Genomic DNA, 16,955 nt, shown 5'->3' with positions numbered 1-16,955 from the left:
GAGTGCACTCTGAGCGGCCGAGAGGGACTAAAGAAAATAAGCAATGAACCGGTGATGGATTGGTGGCCGAGTCAGAGCCCTAAGCGGCTTATCACTGAAGTTTGTGTGTATTTATGAGTGTGTGTGTACCTGGACAGGCCTGTGTGTTGCAAAGTGCCTCCTCGGTGTGAAGACCCAGGCAGATGTCCCCTCCGTAGGCCGGTGGGGGGTTGCTGCAGGTTCGTGTCCTCATGTAGTGTCCCCCTCCGCATGTCACCGAGCACTTGGACCATGAAGACCAGCAAGACCAGCTGCCGTCCACTGTTAATACCAGTAAAGGGAATTTTTATCAGGGGAAACATTTTAATCCAATCCAATCCACTTTATTTATAGTAGTAGCACATTTTAAAAAACGTTTAAATTTACCAAAGTGCTGCACAGTGAAAATAACATATAAGAACATCAATAAAAGAAATAAAATCAATTAAAAATAAGATGTTAAGACCATAAAATACATAAAAGGACACGGATCACACCACTCTCATGCTGAATTAAATGCCAAAAAATAAAAGTGAGTTATGAGACGCGATTTAAAAGTCGTTAGGGTGGGGGATGTTTTTTTTTTTGAGTGGCAGATCATTCCACAATTTGGGAGCCACCATCGAAAATGCTCGATCATCTCGGGTCTTTAAAAGGTTTTAGGGACCATGAGGTGAAAGTGATCAGCAGACCTCAGGGACTGTGAGGGGGTATAAATATTTAAAAGGTCGGAGATGTACTGAGGTGCTGACCCTTGAAAGGATTTAAAAACAAATAATACAATTTTAAAATGAATCCTAAAATGAAAGGGACGTCAATGGCGGGACTCCATGATCGGGGTGATGTGTTTATGTGTTTGTGCTCCTGTTAAAAGACGCGCAGCTGCATTTTGGACTAACTATAAGCGCGCAAGGAAAGCCAGATTTACACCAACATAGAGAGCTTTACAGTAGTCTAGTCGTGTAGAAATAAAAGCATGAATTACCTGCTCAAAGTCGCTAAAAGATAAAACCGATTTAATCTTGGATAAAAGCCTGAGGTGATAAAAACTGGATTTAACAACTGAATTTATTTGTTGATCCAATTTTAAAATCACTGTCAACCTTTACACTGAGATTTAAAATTGTGGGTTTAAAATAAGGTAAAAGAGGGTCCAGGTCCCTGAGCGGGGCCTCCTGGGCTCCACCAGGGCCAAAAACGATCAGTTCTGTTTTATTTTCATTAAAATTTAAAAAGCTCAGGGCCATCCAGTCTTTAATGTCTTTCAGACAATCCAGCATATGTTTAGGAGAGCTGCCATCGCTTTTCTTTATTGTCAGGTAAAGCTAAGTGTCGTCTGCATACAGATGGTAGGATATGCCATGCTTTTTAAAAATCAGGCCAAGTGGAAGGAGGTAGAGGTAGAACAGGATGGGGCCAAGAACAGAACCTTAAGGAACTCCACAGGTTAGGGGGGCACAAGAAGAGAAGAAATCACCAACTTTTACTCTGAACCACCTCTCAGACAAGTAGGACCTGAACCAGTCAAGAGCCTTACTTTTAAAACCAACACAGTGTTCGAGGCGGGCACGAGAGTTGTGTGATCCACTGTGTTAAAAGCAGCAGTCAGATCCAAAAGCATTAAAAGAGCTGTGTCACCAGTGTCAGTAATCAGTAAAAGATCATTAAAAACCCTTAAAAGTGCAGACTTAGTGCTGTGAAATGCTTTAAAACCAGAATGAAAAACGGCAAGGATGCCATGGTTAGTTAAATACGATTTTACAACTTAGGAGTAAAAATTACATTTCTGCTCTTAATGTCTCCAGGATTCAGATTCCTGGTCAGCACCAAAAAGTAATTCAAAGTCTGTCTCAGCTATTTTAACTGATATAAGTAAGAAGAAATGTGCGTGTGTGAGAGTGTGTTTGTGTATTCTATAGTAAAAGGATGTGTGCTTCATCCAGCTGTTACAACAAATGCCTGACCCTCCCTGAACTCCGCGTTCTCTCTTCTGATTAATAAAGATAAATGAAGCATCACAGTCTGTCGTTGTTTCTCCCTCAAAGTGGTGCCAAGTGGAAACAACAGACACTAAAACACACCTGGGCAGTCCATATCCACACACACACACACACACACACACACACACACACACACACACGCACACACACGCACACTCACATACTATAAATAGAAGACAGAGCAGTGGGAGGACTCACAAGAGAAGAGGAAAAAGAGCATTAAAACAGAGGAAATCTTCCCACCATGCATCACAACAGAGGTAAGTATGCTTCGACAATCATCCAGATAAAACCTTACTCCATCGTGGCAGAAAGATATTTCCCCTTCAGAGCCACTTGAGAATTGCTTTTAAAGACCTGACGATGGCTGGCAGCACAGTGCAGGTAATTGAAGTTGCCGAAGCTTTTTGTCATCTCAGTGTAATTTCTCTATCACAAAGTGACACATAAGTCGATCCCTGGCCCTCCATGACGGATCGTCTCATCTGGGGTGCAGACGCAAGAAAAAACAGGGATTCATTTGTTTCCCAACCAGACGGATGGCGGCCATAACACCTTCTCTGCCTCTCCTTCTCCTTCTTCCGTACAGTGCATTTAAAAAGCAGTGGATTAGCCGGAGGAGGATTGTAATTGGTCTTCCAGCACAGTATGCCTTCCTGGAAATATCTCACTTTCAGAGGGGTGCTAATAGCGAATGTATTAGTATTCATTGCTACTCAGACTGTGTTAAGTCTGTTCCTTTGGGGGACAAGAGAGCAAAGTTGTTCATCAACATTTCGTAGCTATGGTATTATTTCACTCGGCAGAATAGACGCGCTACAAGAATTAGCACGGCGAGAATCAAAGTACTCTCACTCGACGTTTTCCTCCAGGGGAACACTTGTGGCAACTTTACAGGGAAATCTGATACTCTCACACCGAACCTGAGTCTTCATCTGAGCTCACAGCTGATAAAAGCTTATCCTATTAACGCTCAAGCTGCTGGGAGCTGAGCGGTGTTCACTCTCAATGAATGAATTAACATGCTGTAAAAATAACATTGATGGTTATTCAGCCTCTTTCGCCTGCTTACAGCGCAGAGGGTGCTATGAAGACAGATTGTAGCGGCTGGAGATGACACACAGACTTTTAGTAGGATACCCAAGACTACCTGCACCAGGGGGTATGATTAATAATCATGTGAGACAACGTGCCTGCTTGTCTGCTTTGGTTCCTGCACAGGATTCCAGGTGTGCTTTATGCCGAACTAAGCACTGGATTTCCATTTAGACAGCTTACTTCCCCTGTCAGACGGAGCATTCTTTTAATTAGAAAGCTTCCTCTCCTCTTCCGCTGGAGGAGTGTTGAAAAACGCATTGTCTCAGGGCTTCTCACAACAGAATAAGGCCTCCCATAGCTGGCAGCATAATTACCCAGCAATGTAATTACATAGTGGAGCGCCACAGGGATTGTCTCTGATTCCTGGTGTAAATTGGGGTCTTCGTTACACCTCTTATCTGCAACTGATTTCTTTTGTGGTTCCTGATGATTTGGTAAGTCATTTTGTCACTGTAATTCTTTATCCATTAATCAAGGGGAAACAGAGCTTGAGTGTGCTGTGGATTAGTGTGTATTTATCTGTGTTTGTGTGTGTGTATGGGGAGACAAGAGCTGGCAAAGTAATTGACTTATGCTCTTGGAAATGTTCTTATCACTCTGCGCTCTCTACTTTTTCTGTAAGTTGTGTTTGTGTTCAGTGGGTGACCAGCTCAAACTGGCCTGTAGCTTACATGCTTTATACATTCATTCCTCACCTGGACAAGGTGTGATATTACACTCTTGGTACTCCTGTGCTGGCCCCAGGCAGGTCTGGCCTCCATACTTGGGCTCTGGGTTGCTGCAGGTCCTTTTGCGGCTGCGGATTCCCCTGCTGCAGTCTCTGCTGCACTGGGACCAGGAACTCCAGGATGACCAGCCCCCGTTCACTGTGTGACCAGAGATCCTCCCCAGACGAAGCACCTCTCCTGAATGGGGCAGAGTGAACAGATGTAATTTAAAGTTTAATAAATGTCAATTTTGAAGCCTATCAACTATTTTCTGACATTAATACTTCCTTCTGGGGACAATGGCGGACTTTACAGGCCCTCTTGTGTGGCCAGAAGTTGCAGTAACAGATGTCTTTTTTCCACGCCATGTAAGTCCAACTAGAAACTTTTTCTATTGTGACATGGTTGATGTTTTTTCCCTGCAGGGTGCCCACTCAACTTTTTTTTGGTAAGTCTCCGTCCTGAAGGAGTTAGTAAGCTACATGGAGACTTCACTCTGAATTACCTATGCCATATGAATGCAGAAAACAAAAAAGGAACCGACACTGAAATAGCATCTTTGTGTGTGACCAGGTGTCCTGCTTTGAGCTGGACTGCACAGCGTCATAATCACTTTCCCACGTTTCGTGTTTGAGATGATTTCCTGCATTTTATTGGCTCTGGCTTTCCAAAGTACAGGGCAGTCACCATTCTTAAAACATGACTTTCATCCAAAAGTTGAAAGAGGGCGAATCTCATCGCCTGTGTCTGTCCTCAATCAATAAATGAACATGGGTCAGGAGTCAAGAGTTCATCAAACTTTCACCTATGTCCTCATCCCTGCCCATTGACACTAAAAACAAGGGCAAAAGCCGCTAGAATGCAGATACTGGTGGAAAAAACGTGAAAATTCCTTGAATAAAAAGGAGCCGATACCCTAAATATAAACAATCACAATATTTCACAAACTCTGTGAAACTTCAGGTTCCTTTTTTTAAATTTTAAAAGTGGTATGAGTATCATCACTTTCCTGTGACAAATGCATTTATTTCTGTCATTGATCAAAAAATTCCACTAAAAACTAGAAAAGCACTGAGAGAGCATAGACCTCCACCAAGCATATTGTGATTGTCACGCAACACTTTAGTCCTACTTTAATGTTATACTCCCTTTCAGCAGACGGTCTGTTACAATTTGGTGTTAGTCGCAGGTTTGTACGATAATTTATTACCTGACAGTGTTAAAAATTATGATGAATCAGTACATATTTCATATTCTGGATGTTGGCATCCAGAATATTGCCAGGATCTGGACCGAACTTTAACATCTGTCAGAAATTATGGTGACCTTGTCTTGTATTGTTTTGCAAAGCAATCCGACCATTTATGGTGGAGTTATATACACATAGGGTTAAAACAGCCTTATCTCTAAGCTTGATCCTAGTAGAAATGCTAATGTCTCAGAGTTACATGAATGCTGTTTGAAAATCTAGATTTTTTAAACATTGCTGTAACATGTGGCATATTGTCCTACACAAACACACTCCTTGTCCCTCATGTTGCTCGTAAGCATCTGGTCACCTGAGCATCATTGTGATGTTAGTTTATGAACAGCAAAACATCATGTCTTTCATTGTGACACAGCATGAAGCATTTTTGCTGCACACGTTGAGTTTTGCACTGCATTTGTTTCTAGAAAGATGCTTTTTCCAGCCTCTACCAAAGCTTATTAACTCTGGATTTGTCAATACTACTGGCACTACAAGGGTACATAAAACCCAGATCAGTGATCACTTAAATCCATGGATTGAGATTTGATTTTGTGAGCGAATCAGTTTCTTGTGAACATCAGATTAAATAGATTCAACATCTTACTGTCAGATACATTTGCTTGAGGAAAGCTTGTCATGCGTTAGCCCATCTCAGCTTTGAGTTGACATTTCTCATAAAACCTTGCTGTTAGCCTGCGAAAAAGCAGATGATACTTGTCTTCCCTATCCGGCATGACTGTGCGGATTTATTCTGAAGAGCAAGAAAAGGGCAGAGAGTCAAGAGCAGCTTTTGCTAACAGTGCCTTTACTCTTAAGCCTTTGGAGTACGTCTAAGAGCTTTGGCTTGACTTTTACTGAAAAAGAGAGAGCGCCCACATTACAGTTTGTCTCTCTGGTAAGTTGTTTTGTGCAGGGAAGTTATGCAAGGTTTTGTTAAAAATCAACTTCTGGGTGCTATCAATACTGCGTGGAGAGAGATATTTGTAACTTAAAAAAACATCTTCTGAGCAGTGCCCCAGTCAATGAGCAAATGAAGAAGCAGTCCAACAGAAGACGGATAAATCCAGTGAGAAAGACTTCAAAATGGCAACAGATATCCTCTCCAACAATTTTTTCTATCCTCTAAATCTTCACAGACCCCCTGTCAGTCTCCAAAGCTTGCTTCAGTGAGAGCTGAGTATGTTCTGTCAATGTGCGAACATGCCCCCTCACCAAACAACACGAGTTGTCTAATCTGTGTACTCTCATCTGGAGAGAGTTGAACAGACGATTTCTAATGAAATATGAAACGGTAATTTCTTGCACACTATAATTACTGCTCGCATTAATCAGCCCTTGCGGAAATGAGCAGAATGAGCAGACTGAGAGAAAAAGCTTGTGGCCTTTTTGAATGAAAAGAGTGAACTCATCTGTTTGAGTGAATGATAATCACCTTGGTTGAAATTACCGTCACTGTCCAAGCACTTCTCTGATGATTCACTCATTCAACAAACTGGGTGATTATCTACTGTTTCAGATAACAGTCCATGACTTCACTCTGTTCTGATCATTCAGACAGAGGACCACAGTCATTCTTACACAGTACTTCCCACTTAAAACCCACTTACTTCTTCTTCTTCTTCTTTTTTTCTTTTTTCTTTTTTCGGAGAATCAGACAATAACTGATTTCTTACGGAGGATTTTTAAGAGAGAGCAAAAGGAAAACATTTAAAGACATTTAAAGATGCTATAAGGAGGATCTGTTTTAACTCGACTGCCTTGCCACCTTCTGACCTGAAGTCTCACACACACTGTGTTTGTTTTGGTGTCAAATGGAGACCAGATCGAAACAAATATTCTTTGTTCAAGACAACTTCACCAAATACAGCACACCTAGGTAAGGTATTTATCGGTACACTTATGTGGCACTCTGGTTTGAAATGTGACAACAAGCAAATGTTGTAAGTTTGTACCGTAGTTTAGTAGCTGGCTATATGTATGGAGCACATCCTGGTGCTCCAAGACATGTCTGCAATGTGTAACATTAGTAAATCCTGGTCATGTCCTGCCAGTCATCTACCAAGCAGAGCTAATGTAACCTCACTCATTTTATTGATAGACTCAAGTTTGAACAGACCACTGCAGAATAACTGCTGACTGTGGGTTAGAATGAACAGTGTCACAACTTGACCCAGTGGCGATTGCTCTAAGACTGCAAAGGAAGCTTAGCTTCCTTTAAAATCCCCCCCCAAAAAAGTGGTGATATGTTCTGCTGTGTGTACATTTCATTGACAAAATATGTGCTAAAATTGCTTCAACTTTTGTTCAGAATCAGCTACCTATCACAGGTAACTGGCTCGACCTCCTTCTCATTCATCCCCACAGCGTCTCAGCGCTTTAACGCAGTCGGACGCTCAGCGTCTTCAGCGGGGAAGTGTAGAGTGGGTTGTTCCACTGTGGAAACTAGACGGTCATTGGATAAACTCTTGGCTTTGTCCCGCCCATCGGACGCTGAGTGTCTCTGGGGGTCTATGAGGCAGTGGGCTGGCCTGGACGCTGGGCTTCAGCATGGTGATTGGATGATCTGTCTGAGACCGAATCCCTTTTTGATTGACAGTGAAATGAGCCAGTCAGCGATCTTGAAGTATAACCCTCCACCGAAGAATCTTCTGAGTTCTATATTCAGTTGTTTTGGACTGATACGGATCCTTATCGATCCCCAGCAAGTTTACCTTATTTAAAAAGGACAAGCGTTGTGTTTAAAGATTCTCTCTCTTTTCACCAATAAGCAGCTACAGCTGCAGAGCTTCTCCCCCTGTCACTCACACTTACAGCCTGTCGTAGTCTCGCGTAGCAGCTCCAGCTGCTACCAAGCTGGCACGGAGGGTAGAATTTACGTTTAAATAAATTAACAAATTTATGATGTAGGCCAGAAAAAAATGAGCTTCCCCTCCTTGACTGACCAGCAACCGCCACTGACTTAACCTGTGTTTTATCCTTTAGCCCGTGCTATATCACCCTCTTGTTTAGCTTCGTCTGCTCTTCTGTCCTTATTTTGTCCGACGGTTAGGAAACTGTGTCCACTATAACAACAAAATTGAATGAAGAAATCCTTTTCAGCTGAGAAAAACACAGATCTTCCTTCTCATTATTAAACGTCCTAAGCTGGCATGGTGGTGTCACAGACTTTGACGTGCCATAAATCAATCTGGTCCTGCTTGACCTGGTTGGAAAGCTACAAAGTAGCATTTTGAAATAACCTATATAGGCACTGATAATCTCATTTTAAAGAGTGGATTTTGATCAGGTATATATCTAGAAGGGAGACTTTTGCAAGATCACTTAGAAACTCCTCACAGCCCCTTCAAATGTTGTATATATAACAGGTGTGTAGTCCAACTTACCATTTATTTCAGAAATGTCTGGCACAAACAGCACATGTTATGTTCTGATTACTGACTGAGCCCTGGAATTAATTTTTTTTAATATGTACTTTCAAAAGCAAATGTTAGGTCACAATAATAACAACCTGCCACATGTTGCATCCTTACCAACAGCGGCTATCAGAAGAAATGAATTAATTTCTAACTGTCTCAGATCTGAGACCAAATTGCTTGATTTCACTTCATCTGGTGTGTGACTTTTTCCGGTGCCAACATTTTCTGAAGAAGTGAAATCAACCAAAGTAAACTGCATTTTTTTTTTTACACTATATACTTCTCAGTTTTTATATTTATCTTAGCATGTACATGCTGTGGTGGCTTCCTCACCTCTGAAGGGTTTTCTTACAATCATGATCAGATAACTATACGTTATACCTTTAACTCTCTGATGAAGACTTCTGTTCAGCTCAGACAGGCAACTTGATATTCACTGGTTGCACACTGAGTGTGCATTATTCCTCACAATCAACTGATAAAAATATCCTTGTGATTAGCCAGTCTGTCTATGCCAAAAGATTTCTTTCCCTTTGCTTTGTCCAAGCAAATGGCAGCCTTGAACCAGTACTGTGCTCATATGTTCAGCCACACCACCTCCACAGCATCCACCTGCAGCCTCTCTCCAGAGGGATTTACGTGTTATCTCATCACTTCTAACACGCCTGCATGTAAAATAAATCTGCAAAGAGTGATAAGGTCAGAGTCTAGACATCAAACGCTGTTTTGCCACTGAAATAAACATCAATACAAACGTGAGTCGCCAGACTGAACTAAATACATAAATAATCCAGCTTGTTTGTCGACTTTCAGCAGAACTATACCTCTTCCTCAGAGCTACCAACTATGTTTTCTTCATTTGGACTTAAGATCTCCCTGTATCCCCAACTTTTCAGTCCAGCCTGACTTCTGTGGATGCACACAGCCCTGCAGTCTCATGCCCTTATTTGGGTGTTTATCACTGCTAATTAGGAACGACCAGAACAAGCATCCATCTCACAAGGTATTAATCAATATAAGAATCCAGGCGTGAAGAATCCTGTGGTTTAAGAGCAGGATCATGACTCTGCCTTGGAGTTTTCTCTGGATCTTAAGAAAAGATCTGAGGACTGAAGGAGATAGGGGTGAATGAGACACGCTTCTTCGAAAAGAAGGACAAACAGAAAAGAGCCACATCTGGACTCTAGGTCCAAACCACTCAGCTGTGTCGCAGCAACTTTCCTATTTTTGTCCCCTCTAATCTCTCAATTTACCTTTTTTATTATCACTATCTCATCTATTTTCCTCCCAGCCTCTCTTTATCCACCTCCCCCTCTCTGTCTATCTTTCCCATTAACCTTCTCTTGTTTTCGCCTCCTCCTCCCTCTCTCCGTCCTCCAGCCTGGCCTCACTGTTTTGTCAGCGTGCTCTCTTGCTGGCAGTTAGCGTGCCGTGGCTGCTTTGTATTCTCAGAGAGAGGACAGTGTGTGTTTACCTAGCCCCAAATCCTCGACCTCTTCATAACTACGTCTAACCTTGGCAGTGCACAGGTTGGCTCACCCCGGCGTAAAGCTGGCGTGAGTGCTGACAGGCCCCGTCGAGGCTCTGGGTCTTTATCGATTCTGAGCAGGCGGTGGCTTGGACTGTCTTCTCCTGCCGCTGTGACCCCAGTCTTTATCAGGCGCTCCTGAGCTTAAGAGACTGGACTTTTCTGTGCCTGAGGCGATGGAGAGCTTCATAATCACTCCTCTCAAACATGCAAACATGCATACACTCATTACAAGAGCCTGATCTGAGATCTAATATTAGCATGTACAAATGCAAACATTGACGCTCAATTATTCCAGTGCCCGCTTCCTACACACTCCACTTTGCTCACTTTGCTTGCTCAAGCTTCGGCCAGAGACTCCTCCGAGGTGTGTATTGTTAATGCTATTCCACAGGGGCCGCCCTCCCGCCGCCAAAACAAACAGCGTGTTGCCCTCCCTCTCAAATAGGTAGGGACTGTGTGTATCGATCTGCACAAGAACCACACACAGCCGGAGAGAATTAATCCTCACTCTCCTGTCGAGCCAGCCTGATCCGAAAACTAAGAGGGACCACAGCGCTCCATCCGATAGTCCCTGCTGCAAAAGAAACTAGGACATGAAAAAAGTTCCCTCCTCCTTCCCTTTGCTCAACCTTACACCCTGCTCAAAGGCAAAACACACTGTAAACAAACTTCTCTGTGTCTGTGTGTGAAGGAATATAGGCGTTTGCATGTGTGGGAAACAGAGACTTTAAGACCCCACAGACTCTCACTGATGTGCAGCTTGATGTACTGTGGGCTACAGTAAGAGCGCTGGAAACAGAGAAAGAAGACGAGAAAAGGAGAGATGGAGAGGACAGCTGCAGACAGGACAGACAACTGAGATGAGGAGATGGAAAATCTGTAACCTGAAGCACTTTCTTGTGTACACAAAGTTTTATCAACATCAGAAGAACACTGGACTGCACTAGAAGAGAGACACAGAGCTGGAACGTGTGGTTTTCTGGACTGTCCTAGATTCACAACATCATGTTTGCACCCCATCTCTCCTCCCCCCTTATTCTTCCCTCCTATCCTTATGAACTCTTGTAGTCAGAGCTGCTCTTCTGAGACTAATCACTGTTATGCCTTAATTTAAGAGGTAGGACACTGGGTAAAAGTAGGAAGAGTGGGGACTTGCAGGCCTCCCACTTGGAGGACGATGGTTGTTTAACCACTATTAACCTGACCAATACCCAGGAAATGAATTGTTTATATTGTATGTATATATATAAATATAAATATATAAATATAAATATAAATATATATATAAATATAAATATATATATAAATATATAAATATAAATATAAATATATATATAAATATAAATATAAATATATATATATATATATATATATATATATATATATATATTATTACTTATATATATATATATATATATATATATATATAAGTAATAATATATATATATATATATATATATATATATATATATATATATATATTATTACTTATATATATATATATATATATATATATATATATATATATATATATATATATATATATATATATATATATATATATATATATATATATATATATATTACTTATTAATGATTTTAATTGGGTGATAAAAAGGGTAACATAAGGGGGTTATGCATATTAGAATCCATTCAAGGTGACATACGATCCAATCAGAAAGACCCTTAAAGGTAGAGTCTACAGGATATCCTTAAAAAACAGAATGTCAACTTTTACGAGAATAATCCTGCTCGATCTTCACTTCTCTGCCATGTGTCAGTATCTGTCTCAACCCTCTCCTCAGCCTGTACGTTGATGTTTTGGATGTATTTCTGGGCAGAGTGTAAGCGTGGTTACATCAGCCAATTACAGCGTGCTCAGTGTGCAAGTGACTTTGCGTGTTGGTTAGCGAGTGGAAGGAGCTGTACAGAGCGGCTACGATAGTGGGCATTGCATGAAGCAAGGAAAATACAACCACAGTGAAACAAAATGTCAAAAAGAAATAGACTTTTCCTAAATGAGGGTGAAACTTGCTTAACTTTCACTCACTTTGGGTACTTGAAGAGCAGCACAAGACCAAGAGCGACTCAAGTTGACTTTCTACTGAGCAGGTATGAGTCAGATACCTGTGATTAGTTTGTGCTAACATTTCAAGTCATGGCTCTTGAGTATCTCCCAAGCAATGCTACATGGTTGTTGGGCTAGTGAATGTGTTCACAAATATGATTGGTGGCTACTGATCCAAGGAGGAGGAGCCCAATTTCATGTTGTGTTAACTAATAAGTAATGAAAATTCCTGCTGACTCCCTTTAGCTTGTATGTGCTTGACGAAAAAAGATGCAGAATAGAAAAAATAAACCTTGGAATAGGTTTGAAAAGTGTTTCAAAGATCTTGTGGTAGTTCCTTTCCTTTGTAATTCAGGATTAGGCTCCCAAGAATATCCACAAATTTGTGTTTTGCAAACCAAGTGATCACTTAAGAGGCATTGTACTGTGTTTTACTGTATAAAACCATTGGTATAAGGGTCTATAGAGTCACACTGGCACAAATATCCAAAAGCAACAGTGAACATCTTTGTGTTCTGCTAAATAAGTCACCAAAAGTTAAGAAAGGTTTCATGGATTAACTTGAAAAGTAAGCTGGAGAGTTTGATCTTTAAAAAGAGGATTAAAGGCCAAACTTGCACCTTCACACTGTGGTGTTTGAGCTTTATTTAGACCTCCTGCTTGCATGAGCCATTTTGTTTGCTTTGCGGTGAATGGTTTAATGTTAGGAAGGATTTTCAAAGTGTAGAACGCCAAGTTTTGGCTGTATTTCTAGACCATCAACTCTAAATCACACACTTTTTTCATCACTGCCAAAGTCTGACTCACTCAATCTTACTCAGCTGCCAAAGAGAAACATCTAAACTACCTTAAAACGCTGTTGGTGCTCTCTAAAAGTCTGTGTCTTTGCATTGTTTATCTGTTTGATTTACACTCAGCTTCCTATGATTCCAGCTTCTGACAGACAATTTGTCCTTGAATGTGCCATAAAGGAACATTTTTTCGCTGGTTCCTGCTGCTTTGAACTGCAATAAAAACACAACTATGACAAGAAAATTAGGGGGACTAAATGTTTACTGTGATGGATTGCCTTCCACAAGGTGATTTTTAATAGTGGCAAACCTGCAAAACAAATTTAGCCCAACACTTTGGAGAATGTTTTTAATGCAAAACCTTTTAAGATATCTTGAATGGGCTTGAATAAGCACATGAGTGGTATGCTAAGTAACTTATTGAATCCAAATACCTTAGATAAAATAGACAGGAAGTTTTTTAATTGGAGGAATCCTCAACATTGTTTGGCAGGGGTTTAACTTGTCCTTGGCACACCTGAGCAGGAGCTCTGGCGGAGCTCTTTGTTGGTTTTTGTTTAAGTGATGGAGCAGAAAAAGCAAACATCTAGAGAGGAAATTCAAGACATGCTTCTCTACAGTTATCCCACTTGCCAACACAATCACAGGTAACACAGGATACCAGCTGGTACTGCTGGCTGCATCGGTGCGCTTGGAGTGCGTGTTTGTCGTAATTGTGGGTGCTTTCAAAGGAATGTGCCAACTCCAACAAGCTGAAATTGCCAACAAACAGTACAAGCAGAATTGATTTTTCCTCACCTAAGAAAACTTGCCTCCATCAAAACAGAAGTCGTTTCCCTCTACTTGGTAATTTGAAGAACCACAGGAAAAATCCAGGCTGATTGGGTAAAAAACAGTGGAAAGGTAACTCATACGGGAGAAAAAAGAAAACAAACCCAGTCTAATGTGTGAGACTACTAATTTTCTCAACTTGTTTTAATCCTTTTTCTTTAAACTTGATCAGGAGATGCTGTAAAATTTTCTTTTGTGATGTTTCTCAGATCTTTTAATTCCAAACAGGCATGTTGAGCAAACAGTGGCTCTGTGCCAACAAAGTCAATTTTCTCTTTCTGACTGGCAGTTGTGTTCTTTCATCGCCCACACTGGTTTGCTAATTTGTTGACTCTACGTCTTGACAATCTGTGCCACTCTGAGAGTCATATTGAAAGCAAATGTGAAACAGGCACTGTGTCATTGGCAGTACCATGGCACTTGGCAAATTTGTTGTCAAGGATAATTGCAACAAGGTTGTGAACTCCAACTGACAGTAATCTGAGAGAGGACAGGGCTGTGTACTTGAATCATGGCAGACAGAGAGTTATGAATGAGGGGATCTTACTAGCAATTTGACACACAGTGAAATGATATGATACGATACCATATGACAGGATAGGATAGGATAGGTTACAGTATAAAACTAAATAAACCAATGTGACAGGATACAATCTGACTAAATAAAACAAGATACTAAGGAAACATACTGGAAAAAACACCATAAACTCTGAAACAATAAGATTGGACAGGATAGCATAGGCTAGGATACAATACAACATAATACAATACGATACAATTTTCCTTTATGATTGTTTAAAATTTCAAGTACTTTGAAAATGTGTCTGTTGGTGAACAAAGCTGTAAGGACTATCTGGAAAAGCTTGTGTTTTTCCTGGATAAAGACTCCGTGTCCCATGAGCGCTTTCACCCACTGTCATAACAACCTGACCAAGGCATATGTTTGATTAGAAAGCAAATGAATGGCAACCAGATCTTATTTTTAACACTACTTTTCCTTTTTCAAGACATTTTACCTGATATAAAGTTGTGAGCTAATGTATTTATTGATAAATACATTTGCATAGCACCATAGTTTAGTTCCAGGCTATATTAAATGATTACATTTTAGGCTGTTTATTTGACAACTGGACGGGGAATACAAATGAAATTAGCCATAGAGGCTAAAGATGCCTCTTTTACTGTACAGGAAATTTAAGGGGACCATCCACCAAACAACAAATAAACTGAACTAAACTAAACTAAACTAAACTAAACTAAACTAAACTAAACTAAACTAAACTAAACTAAACTAGAAAAGCACTCAGAGAGCGTAGACTTCCGCCAAGCATATTGTGATTTTCCCGCAACATTGACTGTTATACTCCCTTTCAGCAGACTGTCTGCTACAATTTGGTGTTAGTTTCAGGTTTGTACGATAATTTGTTACCTGACAGTGTAGTAGAAGTATATATCCATAATATTGTCAGGATCTGGATCATACTTTTACACCTGTCAGAAATGATGGTGACCTTGTCTTGTATTGTTTTGCAAAGCAATCTTACCATTTATCGTGGAATTATATACACATAAGGTGAAAACGGCCCTATCCCACAATGATAAAGAATCTTTTTAAAAAAAAAAAAAATCCTGGATTCAGACGGTGATCCAGATCACCTCCAAAATGTAATCACTTCTTCCTTATCCCATTTTGAACATTTCTTGAAATTTTCATCAAGATCCATGTGTTACTTTTTGAGTTATGTTGAAAAAATCGTAACTCTTCCCAAAACATGACCTCCTTGGTGGAGGTAATAAGAGTGGCCAAAAACGGACAGTGAAAATAATTAAATAACTGTATGTGACACAGACTGAGAAAATGTAACTATATTGATGCCACAGTTTTACCCATGAAAGCAAAGAAGGCCACCAGGGCCAGGGTTTTTCATTTTTGTAGTTATTCATAAGCCAAGCGACAGCATGCTGCTTGGACAGCTTTTTCAACTTCAAGACTTCAGAGTGATGAGTTAGACTCTTTAGAGACAACAGGTGACCTCTGTTTGCTACCAGAATGCTTATTATGATGTAAAAGCTAAGATAAGCACAAAGAAGGACTGTAGGAGGTACGGTTAACTCCACAGTGGTTGCCAAGATTGACAAAGTCATTCAGAGAAGCTTTAACACCCAAATGTTGATTGGAATCTCAGCATGAAGGAAGTTTAACACTCTTTGAGATATGTGTCATTGACTGTATGGAGCTTTTATCTATATTTCTATTTTTAAAACCAACTCCCAGATTCACATGCACCCACTTTTAACAATGGTTGGTAAAAAGTTTGACGAGTAAGACTCTTTTCTTGCTGATTGTTACAGTTCTTTAAATGTGACTCTGTCTTCTTGACTAATTATTACACAACCTGCCACCACCTCCTTATTTTCTGAGAGCTTCCATTTTCCGCCTACTTGCTCTACTCCACCTCCGCCATCACCACTGACTACACTCCAGGGGAACTGTATCTCATTCTCTAACTTCATGGGCCTTAACTTTGTAAAGAGGCTTTAAGATTCATATCACTTCTTACTGAAAAACAAGTTTGGGTATAATGTGGTTGTTTTAAATCAAAAGTGAGGGAAAAGTTGGCAGTTTTGCCTCCAGGATTGAGATGGCCTCAAAAAATTCTGAGTTGACACAACTGTGTGTTCAGACTTCATGGCTCAGCTAGTCTTGTTTCTCTTTTGATAAACAACGACAGAAAAAGAGAGTAGTGGCTGCAGGGAGGGAGAGCTGGACAGAAAAACAGAGAGACAATAAGGATCCTGAAATGGTTGTCATCCGTCAGAGGCGTCCCTCAGCTCTGTCCTGTGTCTACTCAGTGTCTGCTCATGACACCCGAGCAGGAGAAACTAATCTGTCGCCCATGAGAAGGCCCTGGCCTCGATATCAGATCAGCTGAAGTGAAACACATCAGGCAACTGACATGCCACCGTTTCTCTCCGGGAAGAAAAATGAAGCTATCACTCACCGACACAAGCTGGCAAAATTACAAACTCACAACCTTCTGCAGAAACGTCTTTCATCCACCTTGTGTTTCCTGATTCCTTGGTGTACCTGTGTCTGCCTTTGTTGGATGCAAATTGGAAAAAAATATGTGATGAATTCCTGATTTCAGGCCCTTTTAAGCTTCACAATTTTACAACTGGAACATAAAACCACTGTGCCTGAACTTCAGACTCATTCCTTTTATGTGAAGGTATTGATTAAAATAG

The 16,955-nt window shown here is 40.7% G+C and overlaps 1 protein-coding gene across 3 annotated transcripts in view; it reads right to left on the bottom strand.

Moving 5' to 3' along the window:
* sema5a (sema domain, seven thrombospondin repeats (type 1 and type 1-like), transmembrane domain (TM) and short cytoplasmic domain, (semaphorin) 5A) overlaps positions 1 to 16,955 on the bottom strand; it is a 180,541-nt gene that overhangs the window by 13,458 nt on the left and 150,128 nt on the right. For all 3 annotated transcript variants that reach the window (XR_012599841.1, XM_074693390.1, XM_074693391.1), the window contains 2 exons: positions 3,812 to 4,021; positions 130 to 300 (listed from right to left, as the gene is read on the bottom strand). Coding sequence is in view for 2 of the 3 variants with exons in the window: in XM_074693390.1 (XP_074549491.1) it covers positions 130 to 300; positions 3,812 to 4,021 (381 nt within the window). In the remaining variant the exon portion in view is untranslated. The remainder of the gene's footprint in view (positions 1 to 129; positions 301 to 3,811; positions 4,022 to 16,955) is intronic.

This window comes from Halichoeres trimaculatus, unplaced genomic scaffold (assembly GCF_033239565.1).
Source record: "Halichoeres trimaculatus isolate MK-OKI-2021-1 unplaced genomic scaffold, fHalTri1.1 fHalTri1_scaffold_18, whole genome shotgun sequence".
NCBI classification, from domain to species: Eukaryota; Metazoa; Chordata; class Actinopteri; order Labriformes; family Labridae; genus Halichoeres; species Halichoeres trimaculatus.
The sequence above is the reverse complement of the archived record's forward strand: the minus strand, read 5'-3'. Positions and strand labels throughout refer to the sequence as shown.